The sequence below is a fragment of the Halichoerus grypus genome, chromosome 15 (genome assembly GCF_964656455.1).
Source record: "Halichoerus grypus chromosome 15, mHalGry1.hap1.1, whole genome shotgun sequence".
NCBI lineage: Eukaryota > Metazoa > Chordata > Mammalia > Carnivora > Phocidae > Halichoerus > Halichoerus grypus.
In genome coordinates, this window is record NC_135726.1 from 6,626,970 (window position 1) to 6,648,639 (window position 21,670).

At 52.1% G+C, this 21,670-nt stretch overlaps 1 protein-coding gene across 4 annotated transcripts in view; it reads right to left on the reverse strand.

Moving 5' to 3' along the window:
- CMIP (c-Maf inducing protein) overlaps positions 1-21,670 on the reverse strand; it is a 230,356-nt gene that overhangs the window by 25,851 nt on the left and 182,835 nt on the right. For all 4 annotated transcript variants that reach the window (XM_078062972.1, XM_078062971.1, XM_036084960.2 and 1 more), the window contains 5 exons: positions 20,730-20,771; positions 15,765-15,827; positions 13,143-13,223; positions 7,225-7,328; positions 5,754-5,858 (listed from right to left, as the gene is read on the reverse strand). In XM_078062972.1, the coding sequence (XP_077919098.1) occupies positions 5,754-5,858; positions 7,225-7,328; positions 13,143-13,223; positions 15,765-15,827; positions 20,730-20,771 (395 nt within the window). The remainder of the gene's footprint in view (positions 1-5,753; positions 5,859-7,224; positions 7,329-13,142; positions 13,224-15,764; positions 15,828-20,729; positions 20,772-21,670) is intronic.

The window sequence follows — 21,670 nt, forward strand, 5'->3', positions numbered from 1 at the left end:
ACCCCTAAGTGTCTGTCCCTGAAGCTCCGGCTGTAGTCCCGGCGCACAGAAGGCGTTCGACACACATTTGATGAACGGGGCAGCGAACGTGAATCTCTACGTGATACCCACGAGGCCGTGGCCGTCACCTCCACCACAAGGCCCTCCCTGGCCATCTATGAGACCTACTAAGTGCCTTCGCTTCTAGTTGCATCCTGGAGTCTAGCTGCCCCTTTTTCCCCCTGGGGGGGGCCCAGGCCTCACCTCTACTGCCCCATCCCTGGCCAGGTGAGAAAGCTCAGCATCTACTCTCCACCTGGAAGCCCACTTCAAAGGGATCCCAAACCCCAGAATTCTAGCCTCCTGCAGTCTGCGGGTCCCTCTGGTCCACCCCTGCTCTTGGCTGAACCCCCAGGTACAGCATCTCCAACCACCTGGAGGAACGATGCTTGGTAATGGGTTCGCTGAGAAAAGGGCTCCACGGCATCACTGATGTCACATCTGTGTGGGAAATGCTGGGCCAAACACACTGAAATTAGGCCTCTATATCGCAGGACTTGTCAGAGCCTTGAGGCTGGCTAAAGCACCTCCTCACTCAGTGGGCGGCTCATTAGAGTGAAGGCAATCCCAGAAATGGGCTTCCTTTGTTGGTGTTCCAGCGTGGCACAGTACTGAGGGCTATCACAGACCTCACAGATATTCTGAGACCTCTCAGGAAGGCCAGTATTACCATCACCATGTTATCAGTGAGCAGACACTCTCAGAGGTCAAATGTCCTACCCTTGATAACATGGCTTATAAGTTGAGGTGGCTGGGATTTGAAATCAGGTCTCTGACTACAAAGCCCTGGCTCTTCACCACCACAGTGGTCCTGTGCAGATCCTCCTCCTCCAAGAAGTCTTCCCTGATTTCTTCCACTTGCCACCTTCACACTTCTACCCCTGAACTAGAGCTTTCCACCCCTGGCTGGATACTACTACCCCTTGCGGGCACTTCTGAACATCCTGAAGCCCAATTTGATTAGAATCTCTGGGTTGGGGTCCAGATACCAGTAACTTTCCGGGCTCCCTGTGTGTGCGGTCAAGGTTGAGTCCACTGCTCCAAGAGACTCGGAGCATGATAGCATGATCACAAACAGCTGCTGATCCAGACCCTCCCTAAATGTGCCACACACATGTGCCCTGTGCTTGCAAAGAGATGTACACATTCCTTGTGCACAAGGACTGGGTTGAGCTCAGACTTTGGGTACAATGCACCTGGAGGGCCCGAATTTCTCCAGCATGTGCCACAAGCCAGGCCTCAGCTGAGCCCACCAAAGATGTTTAATAACTACACTTTAAGCTTTGCTGGGGAAGAACAAAACCCATCAACTAAAGTCCGAGAATTCAACGGCTGATGGAAAATTGTGTGTGGTCTGGGGTGAGGTTGGGGGGGGGGGGTGGGGAGTGTAACTATCTCCATGGGTTCAGAGCTAATTTGCTACCCAAATACTCAACACTCCATTTCCCTTTGTTTGCCTCTGCTGGGATTTAGGAGTGGATTTTCAAGGCTGTTTGGCTCAGATCGGGTGATTTTCCAGCGAGCTATGCTAACCTGGGTCAAGTTGTCTGTTATTCTGTGAGTACATCATGTACCCACTGAGAGCACTGTGGACAGGCCCGGAGGACACAGGGCTTTATCTTCCAGGGACTGACCACCAGGATGGGATGAACTTGAGCCTGGCAAAGGTCCCCCAGCATTGCAGCCCTTACGATGACTTCCTGGAGGAACTAACAGGAAACTACTCTGGGCTCCAAGGGGGCTGCGCTGCTCTGAGCTGGGAGCTGGGACAGGCCTATGCAGGAAGCAGCAGGACCTGCCTCGCCTTCCCCAGGCCTCCACCCTGGGCACCTGGTTGCAATCCGCTCAAGGTCACACTTGCCCCCCTCCAGCCCATCCTCCATGTAGCAGAAGCCAGGGGGGAATCTGGAAACTGACAGCTCATCAAGTCCCGTCGTAGTCTACTTAAAACCTATCGGTGACCCCTGTGCTCTCAGAATAAACACTCCACAACTGAAACACAGGGCCAGCTCTGCCACTCAAAGCGTGGTCCCCAGGCAGCAGTACCGGCACGCCTGGGAGGCTGGAAGACAAGCAGAGTCTCAGGCCCCGGCCCAGCCCTGCTGAATCGGAATGTGCTCAGCACAGGAAGCTTGGGCTGCTCAGCTGTACTAGTCCCCCCACAGCCTGGCCGAGCTGCTGTCCTCCCCAACTCCATCTTCGCTTCTCTTCCCCTCGCTCTGCTCTCACACTGTTTCCCTCCCTTCCTCCCCTGCAGCGGCCTTTATCAAGGAGCAGAGTGCTTGTGCATGCTGCAAAGAACGAGAATTCCTGGGCCCACCTGCGAAATGCCGTGTCCCGGGGATTCTGAAGCAGGTGTTTAAGGAGCAGAGATGGAAAAGGTGACTAATGCCAACCCCATCTGCACCTCTGGGCCTTTGCACGTACTGTTTCCTCTGCCTAGATCACCTTGTCCTGCCTCTTGCCTTGCCAACAGCCAGGAGCTCTCAACTTAAATATCACCTCTGTGAAGGACCCCTCCCTCACCTCCCCCCAGAGCAGGAGTTCTCAACTCTGGCCACACACTCGACTTGCCTGGGAAGTTTAAAATGAAAAAAGAACAAGAGCAAAAAAACCCAAACCCAAAACCAAAACAAAAAAACCAATGCCAGGGCCCTCCCAATTAGATCCGAATTACAGTGGATGGGGCCTGGGCACCCCTTTTTCCCTTAAGATATAACCAGTTTTATGCTGATGCAACAAGAACTCGCCAGAAAAAAGGAGCCCTGGCTGCAGCATTTGCCAGTGTCCTTGGTGAGAATATGCCCACCACAACTGAACCCAAACTATCAAGGTGCCGTCAGGGACTCTGGAATTGGGAAGTGACGCGCTTCCAAATGCAACAGGACTCCAGCACACCCCAGACAGTCAAGCGCATCAATCTCAGGTGCCAAGCTTCATGAACTTTTACTTGTGTGACACCCAGCTGCCAGATCAGGATTCCTGCACCTCGGCACTACTGACATTTGGGGCCGGATCAGTCTCTGCGGGGGGCTGCCCGGACACGGTAGCATGCTTAGCAGCATTTCCGACTTCTCCCCGCTGGATGCCAGCAGCACCCCTCCTCCCGCCCAGGCTATGGTAACCCAAAAGGTCTCCAGACATTGCCAAACACCTGTGGGGCTCCAAACTGCTCCCAGCTGAGCGCCACTGACCTAGAGCAAGATGGGAAACGTTTCTAGGAACCCAGAGGCTTCTCTCATGCCCTTCCACCTAACGCCCCACCCCAAAGGTGGCCGTCCTTGTGGCCCCCACCACCACACATTCCTTTTGCCTATTCCTGAAATTCCAGGAAAAAGAATCACAACTGTATGTATCTTTTGGGTCTGGCTTCTTTTGCCCAGTTTTGCCTTTGTGAGATTTATTCATTGTTTGTTGCTCTCGTTCATCCATTCTTGCTGTTCTATAGCGTGCCTTTGTGTGGACAGACCCCAACTGTCCATCCATTCTCCTGTCGCAGGAATGGAGGCAGATTTTAGTTAGGGGCTGTTACAAATAACGCTGCTAGAACATTCCTGTACGTGTCTTCTGATGAATGTCCCCAAAGCTATGAGCAGCTGGGTCACAGGGTACATGTGTGCTTAGCTAATGTTCTGATTTTGTAAACCCTTCCCAAGTGACGGATAGGTTGAAACTCCCTGACACAGAAAACGCTCCCTCGCTACTCCTCCATCTCCTGTCCGCTCTGGGAGGGCAAGGGCTCCATCTAACTGGTTCACCTTTGTGCCCTCGGCACCTGGCACATAATGAGCTGTCATCAGACGAGGGCTGAGAGGATGAGAAGGACGAGAGCTGGTTGTTGCCGTCCCCAGGCCCCTGTCTGTGCAACAGTGTGCGCAGTTCCTAATTCTGGTCCTTTCCACCTCTGCCCTTCTCCTGGGGTGGGTGTTGGGAGAGAGATTTCCAGAGTTCTTCTGCTTCTTGCTCCTGAGTCAGGAAAATCTGCTCCAGGGCACTTGGGCAGGGCTTTGAGGACACAAAGGGAAAATTCTGGGAGGTGCTGTTTCCTGCTCCTGCCCCCTCCCAATCCCAGGCCAGGCATCCACCGAGCGGGCCCTGGGAGGCCGACATGAGTCACGGGCCTCGGCAGGAAAGGGAGCCTGAGAATGTGTGACAGTTGAATGGTTTCCCTGCTTCCTAGGGTGGCCTGAGTTAGAAATGCATGCCGACCGGCTCCGGAGCTGCAATGTGGGAGGCCAAGGGCAAGTGACCGTCCCTGCACACAGGGATGCCGGGATGGTTGTACTAGCCAAGTGCTACCCTTTGACCTGCTGCTGCTTCTTTGTTTCTTTTGCTTTTAATATAACATGCTGTAGGGTACAGAACAAGCACTTACAAATGCCCTGCATGACATCTTCATGTTCTGGCCCCAGGGGTTCTATCACCTCCTTCTGAACAGGGAAATGATTTAAGAATGGAGAGGTCCCGGTTGAGTATCAGGACCTAGGGCTACGGACATTGAAAACAGTAATCCTCCCTTCTCAAGTCCTGTCATGAGAAAATATGCCCTTAATGAGCTTTTGTGGCCCCTTCCCCAAGATCTCAATGTACCGTGTTTGTTTTAGAAGCTTCATTTGTGTGGATTTTCTGCGTGTCAGAATGCTCCACCACCTTCTCTCTAAGGACAGTAGCTCTAGCTACACACATTTTGGTCCCCTGGGAGTTGTGCAGTGTACCACTGGAACAACTGGACAGGAGAGCTACAGCAGATGCTACCTGGTCCTGCGCATCACATCCTCTCTAATGACCCCAGAGGTCACTGTATAAAGTTCTACACAAACTAGTGGCAACTGCGTCACTCTGCATCCCAGGAGTGAACCTCAGGAAAGAATGGAAGCTGGTAAGTAACTACCCCAGCGCCATCATCCCTCAGGGGAATGGCTCAGACATGTTCCACACAGTCTCCTGGGGGGGTCCCAGTGGGGAACGTGCAGGTGCCTGCAGGGGTCATCAGACCTACTGGCTGTCCTCCCTTCCTGGGTCCCCTCCCAGAGCTTCCTCAGGTGACGTCCCTAATAAGCTGCTTGCCCCCAAACCCTGGAGGACCCAAGGCAGTGGCCCTGCCATAGCCTTTTCTGGCCACACGCTAGCATAGGGTTCCAGTTTCTTGTTTTCTCAGGCTTTCCCCACCTGACTCGATCCTGCGTCTCATACACCATCTCCCCCAGTAGCACCTGAAACCGTGCCTGACACGCACGGGCGCTTGAGAAATCCATGCGCACCATGGGCAAAATGAAATTCTGCCGATGGAGACAAGGAAGAAAACCTCCTGCTAGCCCTTGTGCACATGCACGCACACGCACACTCACCCCCCCACGCGCACTTGCACCTGCATGCACGCACGCTCTCTCTCACACAAGCCCCGATGTGTCACACGCACCAGGTGGTGAGAGATCTTCAGCATCAAACACTTGCTCCTAAAGCCAAGGCAACACAACAGTCTTGCAGTTGCCAGTGTTGATTCACAGCGTTTGCTTTTCCAGTAACATCGCTAGGTTCAGGGCCGGGAATCGGGGAGCGCACGGGCTCGGCAAACACCCTGGGGGCAGTCCCAGCAAACGCCACTCCACCTGCCTGGCCTGGCCAAGGTACAAGCCGCCCTCCCCGGAGACTCGGCCCTTCGCAGTCCCCATCCCGAGGTGGTAGCGGGCTCTCCTGGGGGCAGCAGGGCTGACCTGTTGATGAACTCTTCATAGCAGGAGTAGATGGCAGCCAGGCACACGGCCACCAGGTTGGGCAGGACCCGGGGGTGGGGGCAGTGCCCCGTGGGGCCGTGCATGCTGGAAGAGAGCAGAGCACAGGGTGAGCAGGCTGCTGTAGAAGCGGCACCCACGCAGGGAGGTGGGTGGGGGGGCTGGAGCCCTCCTCAGTGGGTTCGGAGAATGACCCAGTTTTCTGATTCATGGAAAGACTTAGCATACGGTAGTCATATATCCTGGGACAGTCATATTTATGCCTGGGGGTTCTGGAATAATAATTCATAATGCCACGTTTTAGTCTCAAAAGTGGCCTGCCCTGAAAGAAAAACGATTATGGTCACCCTGGCCCAGCACAGGGCCCGGGACACATTTGCTAAGTCCTCCCTGAACGCCAGCTGTTGTTATTCATTAGGGCTATCGCTGTGCCTCAGTTTTCTCATCTGTAAAATGGAGGCCAATACCGCTACTCCAGGGCTGTCTGGAGCCTGGGCATAATATCTGTAACACTCCTGGAAAATCACTGTGGCCACTGATAAGAGAGGCCTAACCTGAAAAAATTTTACAAAACCGTAACTGGGTACTTTAAAGGGACCCTGAAGTCACCAGGGCTCCAGCAGAGGGATACTTCCTTGGGATTTAGAAATGCTTTGTGAGTTCTAGGTGAGTATATTTAGGAAACACATAAGCTTCAAAACCAGCTTAAACCGGCTCTTTTGATTTTCTTAAAAAATGAGAGGAGTCATGACAGTGATCGTTGACATCTGCATCGCGCTGACACAGTTCCTAGTGTTTACGGATATTAGCTCACTGAACCTGCACATTAACCGGATGAAGTGAGTACTATGGTTCTCATTTTCCAGATAAGGAGACAGAGACACAGAAAGAAAATTTTAAAATCAAAGAAAAAGCAAGCCCTCTCCTCCAAAACACCAGAAGTGAGTAAGAACCAGAAGATCTGGTTTCCTCTTGCCCAAGTTTGGGGGGTGGTTGTTCAAGTCCTCCCCATGATGACCCTCTGGGGCCAGCAGGGCACTATCCCCTGACGCACTCAGCACTCGTAAACCAAAGGTGTGGAAGGTGTGGGACCCATGGAAACAATCCTATTATTTAGAACTGGTACCATTTCCTGAGTTCCTACTGTGTGTCAGGTACTGTGCTAGGGGCTTCCTCATGTATCACCTTATTTAATTATGCAACAACCCCTGTGGACAGTGGGGTAAACAGGACCAGAGAGGTACAGCAACTGGCTCAATGTCACACAGCTTGTAAGCGTCTCAGACCACATGGGGTCAGGAGGACCCAGGTGACCCCCTTAGAAGATGAGATGCTTGGGGCCTTTGAATACAAGCAGCTTCTCTCTGGGCATCAATGGCGTGAGTAGTTCTGGGGTGGAGAGGAGAGTTGGCTGGTAGACAAGGTGGGGAGGGGGTCCAGCTGGGAGACCCACCTTTGAATGAACTTCTTTACCACCTCCATCCCCGCGTTGAGCTCGTTCAAGGCGAGGATGTACTCCTGAGTAAACAGCCTCAGTCGTGGGCACTTCCCAAAGTCCTGCGGAGAGAGCAGAGGGAGAAGCTGGGAGAGGCTGCAGAGGAGGCCGGGATCCCAGAAGGGGCAACGGGACCCTGCTCTGCCCACAGCTGTTGGTGTGGAAGGCAACGGGGAGACACCAGCCAACTCCTCTTTCTAGAAAGCACACGTTTTTCACTTCAAGAACCTGGCCTCGTCACACTCTTGCTTACACCCTTCGATGGCTGCCCTGTTTCTTCTCCTGAGCAAGAGGGTAGGAAGGAGGTACAAGAACCAGACATGGCCCCAGGGTGAAGCTGGTTCCCAGTCATGGGCTCCTCAGATGGCTCCCTCCTGCTCTAGGCTGACCCCAGCCACCCACTGAGTTCCAGAAAATACTTAAGGAGCATTTGAGGACTTTGTTATTTTAGTTGTAGAAAAAGCTACCCTCATATGGCACATGGAATCAAAAAGGCAGATGAGACAGACGAACAAGCTTGAAAAAGGCTGGCTGGACAGGTAATGGTGTGTGTGTGAGAGATGTGGGGTGTGGGAGGTGTGTGTGTGTGTGTGAGAGAGAGACATGGAGTGTGGGAGGAGGGGTGTGTGTGTATGTGTGTGTAAGAGATGTGGGGTGTGGGAGGGTATGTGTGAGAGACGTAGGGTATGGGAGGAGGTGTGTGTGTATGAGAGACATGGGGTGTGGGAGGAGGTGTGTGTGAGAGAGATGTGGGGTATGGGAGGAGGTGTGTGTATGAGAGACATGGGGTGTGGGAGTGTGAGTGTGTGAGAGAGATGTGGGGTGTGGGAGGAGGTGTGTGTGAGAGAGATGTGGGGTATGGGAGGAGGTGTGTGTATGAGAGACATGGGGTGTGGGAGTGTGTGTGTGAGAGAGACATGGGGTGCGGGAGGAGATAGGTGTTTATGTGTGAGAGACGTGGGGTGTGGGAGGAGGTGTGTGAGAGAGACATGGGGTGTGGGAGGAGGAATGTGTGTATGAGAGACATGGGGTGTGGGAGGAGGGGTGTGTGAAAGAGGTGGGGTGTGGGAGGAGGTGTGTATGAGAGACGTGGGGTGTGGGAGGAGGTGTGTGTGAGAGACGTAAGGTGTGGGAGGAGGTGTGTGTATGAGAGACGTGGGGTGTGGGAGGAGGAATGTGTGTATGAGAGACATGGGGTGTGGGAGGAGGGGTGTGTGAGAGACGTGGGGTGTGGGAGCGTGTGAGAGGTATGGGGTATAGGAGGGTATGTGTGAGAGACGTAAAGTGTGGGAGGAGGTGTGTGTGTGTGTGTGTGAGAGAGAGAGATTTGGGGTGTGGGAGGAGGTTTGTGTGAGAGACATGGGATGTGGGAGGAGGTGTGTGTGTGAGAGACATAGGGTGTGGGAGGAGGAATGCGTGTATGAGAGACATGGGGCGTGGGAGGAGGTGTGTGTGTGTGAGAGACATGCGGTGCGGGAGGAGGTGTGTGTGAGAGACATATCATGTATGTGTGTGTGAGGCTTATGGCCTGGGAATGGAGGTGTGTGCCCTGGACAGGGAGTGGCTGGTATGTGTCTGGCGGTCCGTGTGAAAGGGGCGCAGGCAGGAGGGAGGAGAGGGTAAATCTGCTCAATGTTAGGGACAGGCCCCAGCCCCCAGGGGCGAGGACATTTCCATCCACCGGCTCGGCCTGAGTCCCCGCATCTCACCTCAGCTGATGCCTAACTAAGGGGCACTGAGCAAGGACAGAGGGACTCCTCCCTGCTCCAATGAGTGGCATCATCGGACACTTCTGTTTTCTTCGCTTCCCCAACACAGCACATCAACGGGGCAGGTGACAGAGTTCAGCTGAGTGGAGAGGCACATCTCCTTGGTGGCTGCTGGCTCAGGGACTTGTCAGGAGAGGAGGCATGATAGCCAGGAAAGGACCCTGTGTCCGTTCCCACATTCACGGGTGGGGGCCTGGAGGGGTGAGGCCTGCTGGGACAGCAGTTCTATTCATGGACTTCTAAACCTGTGGGCTGGGTTGTGAACAGTCAGGAGGGGCGTGAGGTGTGGTGTGTGAGGAGGGTGACCAGCCAGACATCAGGGGGAAGAGTCACATCTCCAAACTCATCTGCCCTCTTCCTGCCCCCACTAAGTGGAACCCATTCAGTAAAAAGCAACTGGATCGGCATTCTCATTTAAGATAAAACAGCGGAGACGTTCTTCACGGCTCTAACTGATTCTGCGGGCCCTCGAGAAAGCTCAGAGGAGAACACGTCCCTCCCACGCCCTCCTGCCTGCTCCCAGAAGCAAGTTTCTAGAGCTGCTTGGTGCTTCTTCACCTGGAGTAGAGGCTGAATTATAGTCCTCAAGGCAATGAGGGGCCTCATTGCTTCCATTCTCCCTACCAGGCTGATGCTCTTACATAAGGAGGGAGGCAGAAGCCACGGGGAAAGCTCAGAAGGAAGATACATACATGTGTGTGCACAGATCCACACCCACACAAACACACACACTCACATACACAGAGCACTGGGCTAGATAAGGCCCCTGCCTGAAGAGAAAACTGAAACTTGATTGTGCTTCCAAACTGAGGAAGACATCTCAAGTCCTCTAGTGCCCTGGAAAAAGGTGACAGGAAGGCTGTGTGGCCCTCTCGGGGCCTCATTGTCTCTGTTGTGGAGTGAGGGCTGTAACCATGGATCTCTATGCCCCCCTTTCACTTCTAAGGGTTTAGGAGTCCATGAAAACTGCTTCAACTCAACCCTGCTAAAGATAACCGTCCTTATCTTTGCTATTAGCTTTCTGGAGAGTCAAGGTCATTTTCTTGGAAATGAACATTATGAGATGGGTCTGATGGCCTTTTGACGTGTGGGTGAGGGACATTTTACCTCTTTGGAAAAGCTAAAAATGCCCCTCCTGGAAAGTAGGTGGTCAGATCACCCAGTGGTCCACTAGGGACCACAGCCACTCTTGAGAATACAGTTTAACAAACTGTTTAGAATCTCCAGGAGAACATTCTAGAGGACTGCTTCCATTTGTATCTAATTTTTATTTCAGTCCTGTGAGTAACACTCTCTGAGACTCTTCTCTAAGATTTAGTGTACTCATCCATGAAATGGGACACGTGATACATTTGCCAAAAGACGCACCCTGAGGATAAGGGAAGCCCTAAAGTCCCAGAACACCTCTGTGGTCTATGATTTCCTCCAGCTCCCAAATGTTCCAGTGCCTCCTTAATGAGAAACGCTGCACGCACAGTGAAGAGAAGCCGCTGCTCGTGTGATGCTGACAGTCGTGTAGCTGGCGGTAGGCTAGGCACACCCATTAACCAGTGACTAGACTCCCCACACCAGCCGAGAGCCCCAGCTCAAAATAGTGCATCTGGCCCATGGCCGGGAAATAAGCTGTAGGGAGCATGAAATGAGTGACACCAAAGGTCTGCCATGCTTCCTGTGCCTACAGAAGCCACGATCACTGCTTCACACGCATCTGTCCTTCTGCGGAAGGGACTAATCCCCCTCCCTCCTATCTACAGTTCTCTTCTAACAGAGTTCATGGCATGTAATTAGATGCCAAGAGCAAAGAGCGACACGAAGCTTTATTGTATCCCCAGACGCTGAGGATCACTTGGGGAGCTCTTTAAACGTCAAGTGAGAATTCATGCCTGAAGGTCCCTGATCTCTGCCAGGCCACAACAGATGCTATAAATTGTGGATTTGCCCTGTAGCTGTTCTGAATTTTATCCAGAAAATTATTACATGGTCAACACTCTAGGCCCATAAAACTAACCAAATATAAGGGAGATGTTGTATGGTTAAGCCGTGGGAGGCTGGCCTGAATCTGGACTCTCTTCCCTCGGAAGTCAGATGTCCCAAAAGAATCGTTATTAAACAGCCTATTGATGACCACAGAATATGCAAAAATGTTTCTGTGCCCAAGGAAGCATGGGCCCAGACAGTATACCCTGGGGGTTTGGCTCTGTCATTGGTAAGTTGTGATAGGAAGGTCCTTTGCAAAAGAAACTCTGAAATCTCTGCTCTAGACTCTGAAAGGGTACAAACCCTCACCTCACACCACCTCCACAGTGATTTTAAAGTGAACAATCAGAAATCTTTTCCTCTCAGAAGCCTGAAGCCAGAGAGTGCCCCTGAAATGACAAAAGCCCAAATTAGGGCACAAATTCACGCTCTCCACCACTACCATGGGGAACTTCTCTGTTAGTCCCGGAGAAAAAACTGGATGGAGTATTCTCCTCTCCACTGTGTTGTGAAAATCAGAAATGTATTTATCTCAAATCAAGGAAGATCTCAGAAATAAGCAGCAATTCAGTTATGGTGTGGGACTGCCCAGGGCAGACAACGGTAAAGAGAACCCATAAGGTGCCAGCACCATTCAATGACGAGTGGCTGCTGGAATGCTGCGTTGAGACAGATTCGGAAGCTCTCTCTGGGCTCGGCAGGAAGAGTGCTGCAATCGATTGATGATGTCTGCCACGAGTGTGGCTGGGGCAGAATAGCACACGTGTCATACACTTCTGTCCAGATTGGGGCTGGGGCATTGGTGTGGAGACACAGTGGTCTTCACATGCTGAATCTTGACAGGGCAGGGGGGCAGTGGTTGTGGGTACCCCACATCCGACTCAGTGCCCCAACGTGTGCTGAAATTACAGAGATGCCTCCATATCACCCAGGTGACTTGAGTCCAGGTTGGTGGCTGGCTCCGTAGAGCACACTGGAACACTGGCCCTCACGTTCGATGGCTGCTCCTCGGCACCCCTCACGAGCACTTGGGGCTGCTCATCGGTTCCCTGAGTGACCTATGGAGCCTTTCTGGGTCCCAGACACCTCACCTGTGAAAGGGGCTCCCGGGCTTTCATAAGGGTTAAATGACATGTGACATGCTTGAGTGTTACATTGTGTCTGGCTCTCAGAAGGTGCTCAGTAAATATCTATGAGTAGATGTTAGTTATTCTCATTCCTAGCTGTGGTCCCTGGGGCCAGTGAGTGGACTCTGCTAAGCCTCAGTTTCCCCATGTGCAACATGGAGAAAGCAATGATATTTGCTACTCTCACTGAACTGATAAGAACGCCAAGGGGCCACGCACACTGCCAAGCCTATACTCTATTCAGATTGCCTTTGTTTCCCCTGATGTCTTTTTGCAGTTCCAGGATCCCATGCAGGACACCCCGCTACATTTAGTCCTCCTGTCGCCTTAGGCTCCTCTGGGCTGTGACAGTTTCTAGGCTTTTCTTGGTCTCGACGGCCTGGACAGTTTTGAGCAGTGCTGGTCAGGTGTTTTGCGGAATGTCCCTCAACGGGGACCGGACTGATGTTTCTCTCAGGACTAGACGGGGCCTGTGGGTTTAAGAGAAGAAGCCCCGAGAGGTACGGCGCCCTGTTCATCACACCGTCTCAGGGTGCAGGCCCTCACGTGACTGCGGCTGCTGACCGTGACGCACTGGCCGCGGCTGTGACTTTAGGTTTCTCCATCATACGGTCACTCTTCTCCCCTCTTCCATACTGTGCCTCTGGAAGGACACTGTGTGCACGGCCCCACTGAAGATGTAAGGAGCACCACCCCCCTCCTTGAGGGTGGAGTGTCTGCAGACATTTGTGACTCTACGCATGGGAAACTTCTCTCTTCTCCCCCAGCCACACATTTTTGTTATTTTTACTGTGAGAAAGATTCTTTCCGTTGCCTTAAGAGAAGAAGATAGAGCCAAGGAGGACAGGCTGCATGAACACCCCAATTTCAACAGAATCCCAACCCCAGTCCCTGGCTGTCAGGCCAGGCTAGCCAACCCTGTTCCCCAAATCTTTGGGGAATGGCGAAAGGCTGGGGAAAAGTGAAAGACTGGCTTTCCAGTCGGGCCGTCAGGGGAACTCACCATGTTATGCTTGAGGATTCTCTGGACCACGGGAGTGAACACTTCGATGACCACCATGGACCGGGGCCGCTCTCTGCAGTGCTGGGGAGACAGAAGGGCACGGTCAGCACCGAGCCTGGCAGGGTCCACAAGCCTGTGGCCTGTGGCTCTTAAAGTCTGAGACTGTGGGGCTCCTGGGTGGCTCTGTCCGTGAAGCGTCTGCCTTCGGCTCAGGTCATGATCCCAGGGTCCTGGGATCAAGCCCCGCATCAGGCTCCCTGCTCGTCGGGAAGCCTGCTTCTCCCTCTCCCTCTGCCTCTCCCCCAGCACATGCTCTCTCTTGCTCTCTCTAATCTCTGAAGATTAAATCAAATCTGTAAAAAGAAATAATAAATAAAGTCTGAGCTTTCATCAGATGGTACAGACAGGTGTCCATTTGGACATGTCCTGATTTACCCCAGCGACACTACAGCACTGAGGATCAGAGGACACGGTCTAACAGAGGAGTCTCTTGAAAACTGGGTGCAAGAATGCCAGGGGTTTAGTGTCTGGACCCCAGAATCTTGAAAGTTCTGTGGCTTTTCAGTTGTTGGCTTTGATAGGCTGGCAGCAGTCTGCAGGCCATTAAATGCCCCTCTCAGATGTACTTTACTTTACTTCATCAGCGTGTTTTGTTTTTCAAACTGAAATTGAAGGCCTACGGGTGGAACAGAGGAAACCCCACCATGCGAACATATTTATAACCTGCCCGGGCCTGAAGGTGCCGAGTTTCTAACCCCTGGATGAGGACCCTGGACTTGGGATATTAGAAATCAGGGCTTTCCTGGGAAATCCAAGATCAATAAGCTTTCCTCAGATCTTAGGGTTCTGGTTTTGAAATCTGGCAGGCGAGGCTGCCCAGGCGTGTCCAGTATGTCCCAGCGTGGACCCAGGGGGGGCTGCTTCGTTCCCCCTCAAGCTGTCCTCTCTGGGCAGGCCGTCTGGTGGGTGGGGCACTGAGGTTGGGACTCCGACGCCCCAGAGGGAAAACAGCCTGAAGGCTCACGGGCCCCCTAGGCTCAGACCCTTCCCTCCAAAGGACAGGGCAGCCTTCTATTTCAGGACCAACTGGAGTTCTATCAGGAAATGCCAAAAAGAATGGTTTCTTCTACATCATGAATTTTCAAACCAGGAACCCGCAGGTATAATATACTTTGAACGAAGGTCCACTGTTTTAGAACAAGAGTTTGAAAACCATGGAATCTGGGAGAAACCATACAGCTTGAGAGGAGAACAAGAACAGATTTGGATGAAATTGGACAAAATACTGAGAGAGGAAATGACCTGCTGTGATAGGTAAGGGAGCAGGATACGAAGCGCTGGGATATGTGACCCCACCCCGCTTGGGGCAGCGCTGGGGTCCAAGAAGGCCCGTGTTCTAGTTGTCTTTAGCCTCACTGAGGCCCAGGGAAGAGGGGGCCTCGATTCAGCACCGAAGCCTGATGCCTGTGCAGACATGCTCTTGCACACACACGGGCGCAGACTCAGCCAGACGCTCCCCTGCTTGGCCCGGAAGGCACACACTGCCACGTGCCCGGACACGCACACTGAGAACACACCCGGGCGCTTTGGGCCGGCAGGCTGGCTCCAGCCTCTGCTCTGTGGGTTGCCGGAAAAGGTCTCCTGCTGGAGACACTGGGCCAAAGGGGATAACGCGACCCTGTCTCCGTAATCTCTGAAGCTCCTGCCCTCTGACAAACAGAGAGAGCATGCTCTCTGAGCGGGGTGCGGAGGCAGTAGGGCACGGCAGTCCCCTTCCCCCCAGAAACCACCGGGCCTCCCAGGTGCCTGCTTCGCCAGGCCACGTGCTCATCTCGCTGGTGGACGTAGTCCACGCCCCCCGCCAAGGACAGGATGTGGCTGTGGAAGGAGCCAGGGGGGGAAGGAGCATGAGTGAAGTGAGTCAGCAGGTGCTAGAGCAGAGAGCGCTGGGGTAGCAGCAAACCCTGCGTCTCTCCAAGGACATCAAATCATTACAGTAAAAAAAAAAAAAAAAAAAAAATCACAAGCAAAGAACAAAACAGGATTGCCTGCTGGTTCAGCCCCCGGACTGCTGCAGTGTGTTTTCAGAGTGAGGGATGGCTGGTACCCGACATGCCCTGGGCACGTTCCGTGTAAACCCCCTGCAAGCCTGACTCTGGGTCCAAGGGAGAGGATGGGCTGCTCTGTGGCTCGTCCCGGCTAACCTGGCATCCCTTGCCTGTTTTCCCTGTTCAGGAAAAGCCCCATGGCTGTGTCCCACTGTGGGCCAGCCGGTGCTCAGAGGAGCCGTGGCTAATAATAAACCAGCTCTGACGTCAGGAACCCAGAAAATCTGCTACAAATTTCTCCCAAGACAGCTACCAAGATATTCCAAGGAAAAGCCGGACGCTCCTCGCTGACCCACTGGTTTGGACCCTGGGCCTTGTTTATCACCTGTCTGGCAGAAGACAGCGGTAACTCTAAGAACAGGCTGCCTGACTTGCCTTCTGGCTCTGTCTGGGGCCCTGACCCAGGTCGGGGAAGCCTGGGTTTTCAGCAAATTATGCAAAGCCAACCCCCAGCACGCACACATGGAGGCAGGCTGCCTCCTGCAAATACAGCCCCATTTCAGTCATGCCATACCTTGCAAAAGAATTCACAGAGATCTGGTGGTGGATGGTTGTTTTCCAGCAAAGGAGCAATTGCCTGAAAGACCACAAACAAATGTCAGCTGGAATCTCTAGAAATGAATCCTACCGGGGTCGGGGGGCTCATGGCACCCACGGAGACGCTGACAGAAGCTCTGGGCTGCCCTCCGGGCAAATGCACACCGACAGGGGCTCCGTAACCTGCTGACGGCCATCCACGTCGCCCTCAGATCAACAGGCCTGGACTCCAGGGCAGGACAGGATCGTGGTTCTAAGCCCAGGCACTGGGGGCAGAGTCCTGGGTGCGAGTTCTAGTTCTGGCGCTTACTACAGCCTGTTAGAACAAGCTATTTCCTCTCTCTTAACACCCGAGTTCCCACCTGGGAAGCAGAGCAGAGATTCACCAGAAGAACGGGAGGGAAGGCCTGCGGGATGTTTAGCAGGGACCTTGTTCTCAACCCACTGGATGCCAGTCACAAGCCTGAGCCAGTTGTGACAATCAAAAAGCCTCCTGACACGCTTCATTTCCTATTAAGGCAGGTTGGAAAATCTAATACCCGTTGAGTTCACGTCTCACCAAGGCTTCTCAGGCTAGCTGCACAGTTCTTACTGGTTCCCACTGCCATTTCTCTACAAGGTTCCCATGGCCCGAATGACGTCGGATTCTTGATTTTTCCTCCCCTTTCATAATTTTTGTTTTAATGATTGTGCTAAACTTCAGATTCAAATAAAATATTTGAACAATTGAAAAGAAACGTGTCCAGACATTGCCAAATGCCTCATGGGGGACAAAACTACACCGAATTGAGGACCCTTGGTATAGTCTGAAATAGGGCCGGCTCTCCATAAATGTTAGTTACTGGATGGTTAATGCCTATGTGAAGTCCACTCATGTTCCTGTTTGCACACTGAGCACAAGATTAGCAACAAGGAGACCCAGGACCCAGCACCAAGACTGCCAGGCTGTGTGACCCTGAGTAAGCAACTCAACCTCTCTGGGCATTAGTCTTCTAGCCTATAAAATGCGGAGAACTAGAGTGACTGACTCACAGGGTTGCTGGGGGAATCTGATAAGAGAAAACTGTAGAAGCTTTGGAGTCTCAGCCTCAGGATAAGCCCATTGCCACCATCACGGGGCGGGGCGGGGTGGGGTGCTGTCTTGGGCAGTACTGGACACAGCGGCAAGGGGTGGCGATTCTGCCCGACTCCCAGGAGGGCTCTATGAGGACACGCTCTCCCCATCACTGACTTCCAGGCTCAGACCCTGCCTGTTCGATTTCAGAGGTCTCGGTGGTCTGTTCCCTGCAGTGATGCCTTTGGATATGGGTAGGGACCTCTCAGCAAGGCCTTCCACCAGGCTTGGGACCATCAGGGAAAGGAAGCATCATCGGATGCCAGGAAAAGATGACCTCACTTCTGCGAATGCACCTCTGTGAAGGAGGACGTCAGTGATACTGAGGTTCTGCCGTGGAGCACCGCCAACCAGGCTGACCAATGGCCCAGGGTCTTACCTGTCTAGGGCAGCACCGTCCAGCACGGTGTAGATCACGTGCAGGGTTGAGCCCCTTCACTCATGGCAGGCCCCTCTTTCTCGACAATGAGTCAAGGAATAAAGGAGTGGGAAGGATTTAAGTGCCCAGAGTGGGCGTCAGGCGGTGGCTCTGTGCTTCCACGCTATTATCTCATTTGATCCTCATGACAACTCTGTGAGGTCAAGCAGGACCTAGTCCCATTTGTACAGATGAAGAGACAGAGGGTAGGGGAGGTTACCAGTCCTGCCCTGGTCACAGAATTATGATTATTTTAAAAGGTATGATTAATAAAAAGAGCTTATATTCTGTGGACTCTTTCTATAAGCCCAGTCCTTGGCTGAGCATGTTAGGTGCACTAGCTCACTGAACCTTCCCAGGAACCCTGTAAGAAAGGCACTGTTGCCATACCCATTTCATAGATGAGAAGACTGAGCCTTAATATGTCATATTAGCTGAAAATGATCGGAATGGCCATCTGGTTAAATAAAAATATTTTAGAGCCAGTAGAAAGTATGCGGTGGGCCAACAGTCCTCAACTAGGGTTGACTCTGCCTCCCAGGGGATGTTGGCACATCTGGAGACATATTTTTGATCATCACGACAGGGAAGAGTTACCGGCATCTAGTGGGTTGAGGCAGGGATGCTGCTCAACAACTACAATGCCCAGGACCGGCCCCCCAGAAGCAATGATTCATCCCCAAATGTCACAGGTACTGAGGCTGGAAACCGTGGGGCACATAGGCACGAAGAGACTTGAAAGCATCCCCAAGACGTGTTACATGAAAGAACCAACGCAGAACAGCCCATCTAGCAACGCATCATCAATGCTGAAAACAAAAAATAAAAACACAACCGTATCCGTGTGGCTTGCTGTCACCACCTGAAAACCGCCAGGGGCTTTCTCTGAAGAGGACAGTGGGATGGGGTGAAATCCTTTTCTTTCTTCCTTCCTTCCTTCTAATGAAATTATTTTCATGGAATACTTGCAAAACTATTTTTAAAGAATATCTTAAAGATATTTTCAATACAATAAAACTAAAGTTCTCCCATTACTTGCCCAAGGTCACAGCTAGTGAGGGGTGGGCCCCGGGGTCTACACCGGCTCAAAACTTGAGCTCACATTGAGCTTCAAGCACATGGGACAGGAGCTGGGGTCTGGGCTCCAGGTCCATGCACGTCCAGTGACGTGCCAACTGTTACCAGCACAGAGAGATGCCCGACCCCAGATGGGCCGCATAAAACCAACTCAAGTTACTTGTGAAAGTATTTCTGAAAAACAAGCACATTAAAAACATACCAAGCCCCGCTGGGAGAAGACTAATTGCTAACCGGTCAAATCAGATAATGTCATCTCTGGACAGGAAGGCGGCTTCCCAATGATGATAAGGGCACTGGTAATCAAGAGCACTGAAAGGGAGGCTGTAAAATGCAGGGCTGAGGGGCAGACCTCAGATCAAATTCTTCTCTGTTCTCGGGCACGTCTGTTAAGCAGGGGAGCTTAGCCCAGCCCAATTAAGGGGTCAGCCTCACCAAATTAGCTGGATAAAAGCAGCCTGGATCGCTCAGATCAAAATTCCTTTCCCAGGCTCATCCCCAGTCCAAAGCCCTCACCCTTCTTCCCGGGTTGAAGAGTTGGGGGGGGGGGGGTGGATCCACAACGTGGTGCCAGCTGGGAGAGGAAGAGGCCGACTCCTTCCCTGGTACCCATGTCCCCGCCTGCTTTGCCAGTCTCACTGCTCTTTCTCGTGCTGGGCCCTCTCCCTGGACTGCCTTTCCCTGGAGCACTCCTACCCCTCCTTTAAGATCCAGTTTGCTCACCTCCACCTGGAAGCCCTCTGTCATCCTCCTCCCAGCACCCTCACTGGCAGAGGATGTTAGGTACCTGCCCGCTGTGCTCCCCTAACACTCCAAACGAATCTCAACCCCCGAGTATCTGCCGACCTGCCAGGTTCCTCTAGCACACAGCAAATCTCTCAATAGCAGCTCTAGGTCTGTGGAACAGAGACTAGTGTTTGGTACATACTTGTCCTTACATGTCCACAAATGTTTGTTAAATGAATTTATTAATTAGTGGTATACCAGAGAAAGGTGGTGGTGGTGAGTGGGGGCACCCAGGTTGACAATTTCCCTGTTCTGGCAAGAGAAGGCAATGAGTGGTCAGGATGCAGCAAGGGGAAGAAAAAAAAAACTTTTATATTTTTAGCAAATTCTCACTGAGCACCTACTATGTGCCAGCCACTGTAGGCGGGACTCCACAGAAGCTGCTGCCTTTACTCTCCATAGTAAGTGGCCTAGGACCCACCTCCTTTGGTACCCACAAGACCCAGCTGGGGTGAGGAGGGTGAATCTCCAGGCTGGGCTTGCCAGGACCAGGTGGGTGGGCCTATGAAATCTTCATTTGGCTCAGAGGGTCATGGAATTGGCATCTTGCCCCTGTTTCAAAGGCTGTAGCCGTAGGACCACTGGGGCAGGTGAATGTCCTTTCTGGGCACATAAGGCTTTACCTCTCACTTCCATCTCAAGTTCTGCCTCCCTATTTCCCACGTCCTTATACTTTACACTCCAGCAATGCCGAAGCTTCCAGAATATACCACGTTGTTTTACATCTCTATGCATGTTTTGTTTCCTCTCTCTGGAATGCCTTTACTCTGTTTTGCCATCTGGCGAACTCCTATTGATCCTTCAAAACCCAGTTCAGACATCATTGCCTCCAGGAAGCACCATGGCTTTTTCTCCCAGGTGAGTTTATCACTCTCCTCTCTAGGCTACATCCTGTTTTTGCCGTGGTCTCATCTGTCTTCCTACAATAGATGATAAACCCCTTGGGAGCAGGGCCTGTCTTCATTACCTATGGATTCAAATACATGGCACAGTGCTTGGCACCCAGTAGCTGCAACCTCATTTCTCTCTAGTGAGAGTCACATTTCAGAGCTTAAAATCACCCAGGAAGCTATTTTACCCCAAAGATGCTTACATCATAGTCAAGTCCCAGAAAATATGACCTCACTTTGTGTATCAGAGAGAATTAAATCCAGGTTCTATACGTGGATTAATTAGGAGACATGTCCTGGGGCAAGAAAGAGACCATTCACCTCTCAGCTAATAGGGTTATGCCTCTGAATAAATTATATGCTCTCTGCCATCTGCCTTCAACTCCCCCCAGCACACTCAGGAAGGAGGAGGCAATGAAGACACATTTGTTACAAACCTCAAAGACTGATAATTACGTACCCCCCCCCCCAATCAACTGGGGCTCTGAAATGTGCAAAGGCAGGAGGCAGACATGTCTGGCTTAACAGAAGAGATAAGACTGAGTGAGGTCGCCATGCTGGTGGATTACACCGGTGCTTCGAGAAGTCACTCAGACAGGGGCAAGAACTGTGGGCACCGGGAGGTGGACAGAGGGAGAGGGATCTCGAGAGACTTACCACAATGATGTTCTCATGCTCCTGGGTAGTCAAGTTTGTGTTCTAAGGGATTGAGTGGAAAGTTCAGGAGGAAGACAAAACAAAACAAAAAAAACCATAATATTAATCAAATGGAATGTTTGCATCTCAAACGTCCAAACAGTTTAAAACACTTTCAGCCTCTCAGAGTGCAGGTGTGGCTTCGTCTTAATTAAGCAGATCAGAAAAACCCTCCAAGGCTCGGCCAGGAAGGGAGAAAAGTATGACTTTGGGGCGGCCGGGGCAGGGGGGACGAACACTGAGTTTCGAGTCCCAGTTTCACCCCTTGTGAGTTATGTGACCTTGGACCAGTCACTCCCCCTTGGTGAGACTCTGTTTCTCCTTCCATAAATGGGGAACTTCCATAGGCTTCAGTGAGAGGATGCAAAGACAGGGCTTAACCCTGTGCTCCATGCTGGTCATACCGATGCTATTGGGAAGCCAGAAGGCAGGTTCACAGCAAACACGGAAAGAAACAGACTTCTGAATCTTGACCGTGTGCCAGGCTTTTAGGCGCCTCACATATATTATTTCAGTGGTTCTCCAGCTGGGTTCCCAGGGAAGGATGGTGTTCCGTGAGCCAAACATGTTTTAGTTAAATTTGAATTCTAGCAATTAGCTTGCAGAAAGAATAGTAAGTTGAATGGATTAAATTTGTTTCATTTTTAGGGTTTTTTTCTCCCCGATCTGGAATTTTCTTACCCAGTGGGTGCCTATTACCACCATCCTGTGAATACATGACTGAGGAAAGGAATGAACACACGAGAAGCGAGAAATCGTGGGAAAACCCCGGAACCGTCACTACTGTCATCTCTGCTAGTTTCACGGTGTGCTCTGTTGCGTCTGTTCGTCTCGGTGGGCACGGGCTCTCACCGGTCTCTATTCAGATCTCTTAACAGAGCCACGTCTGCCTCCTCGTCTTG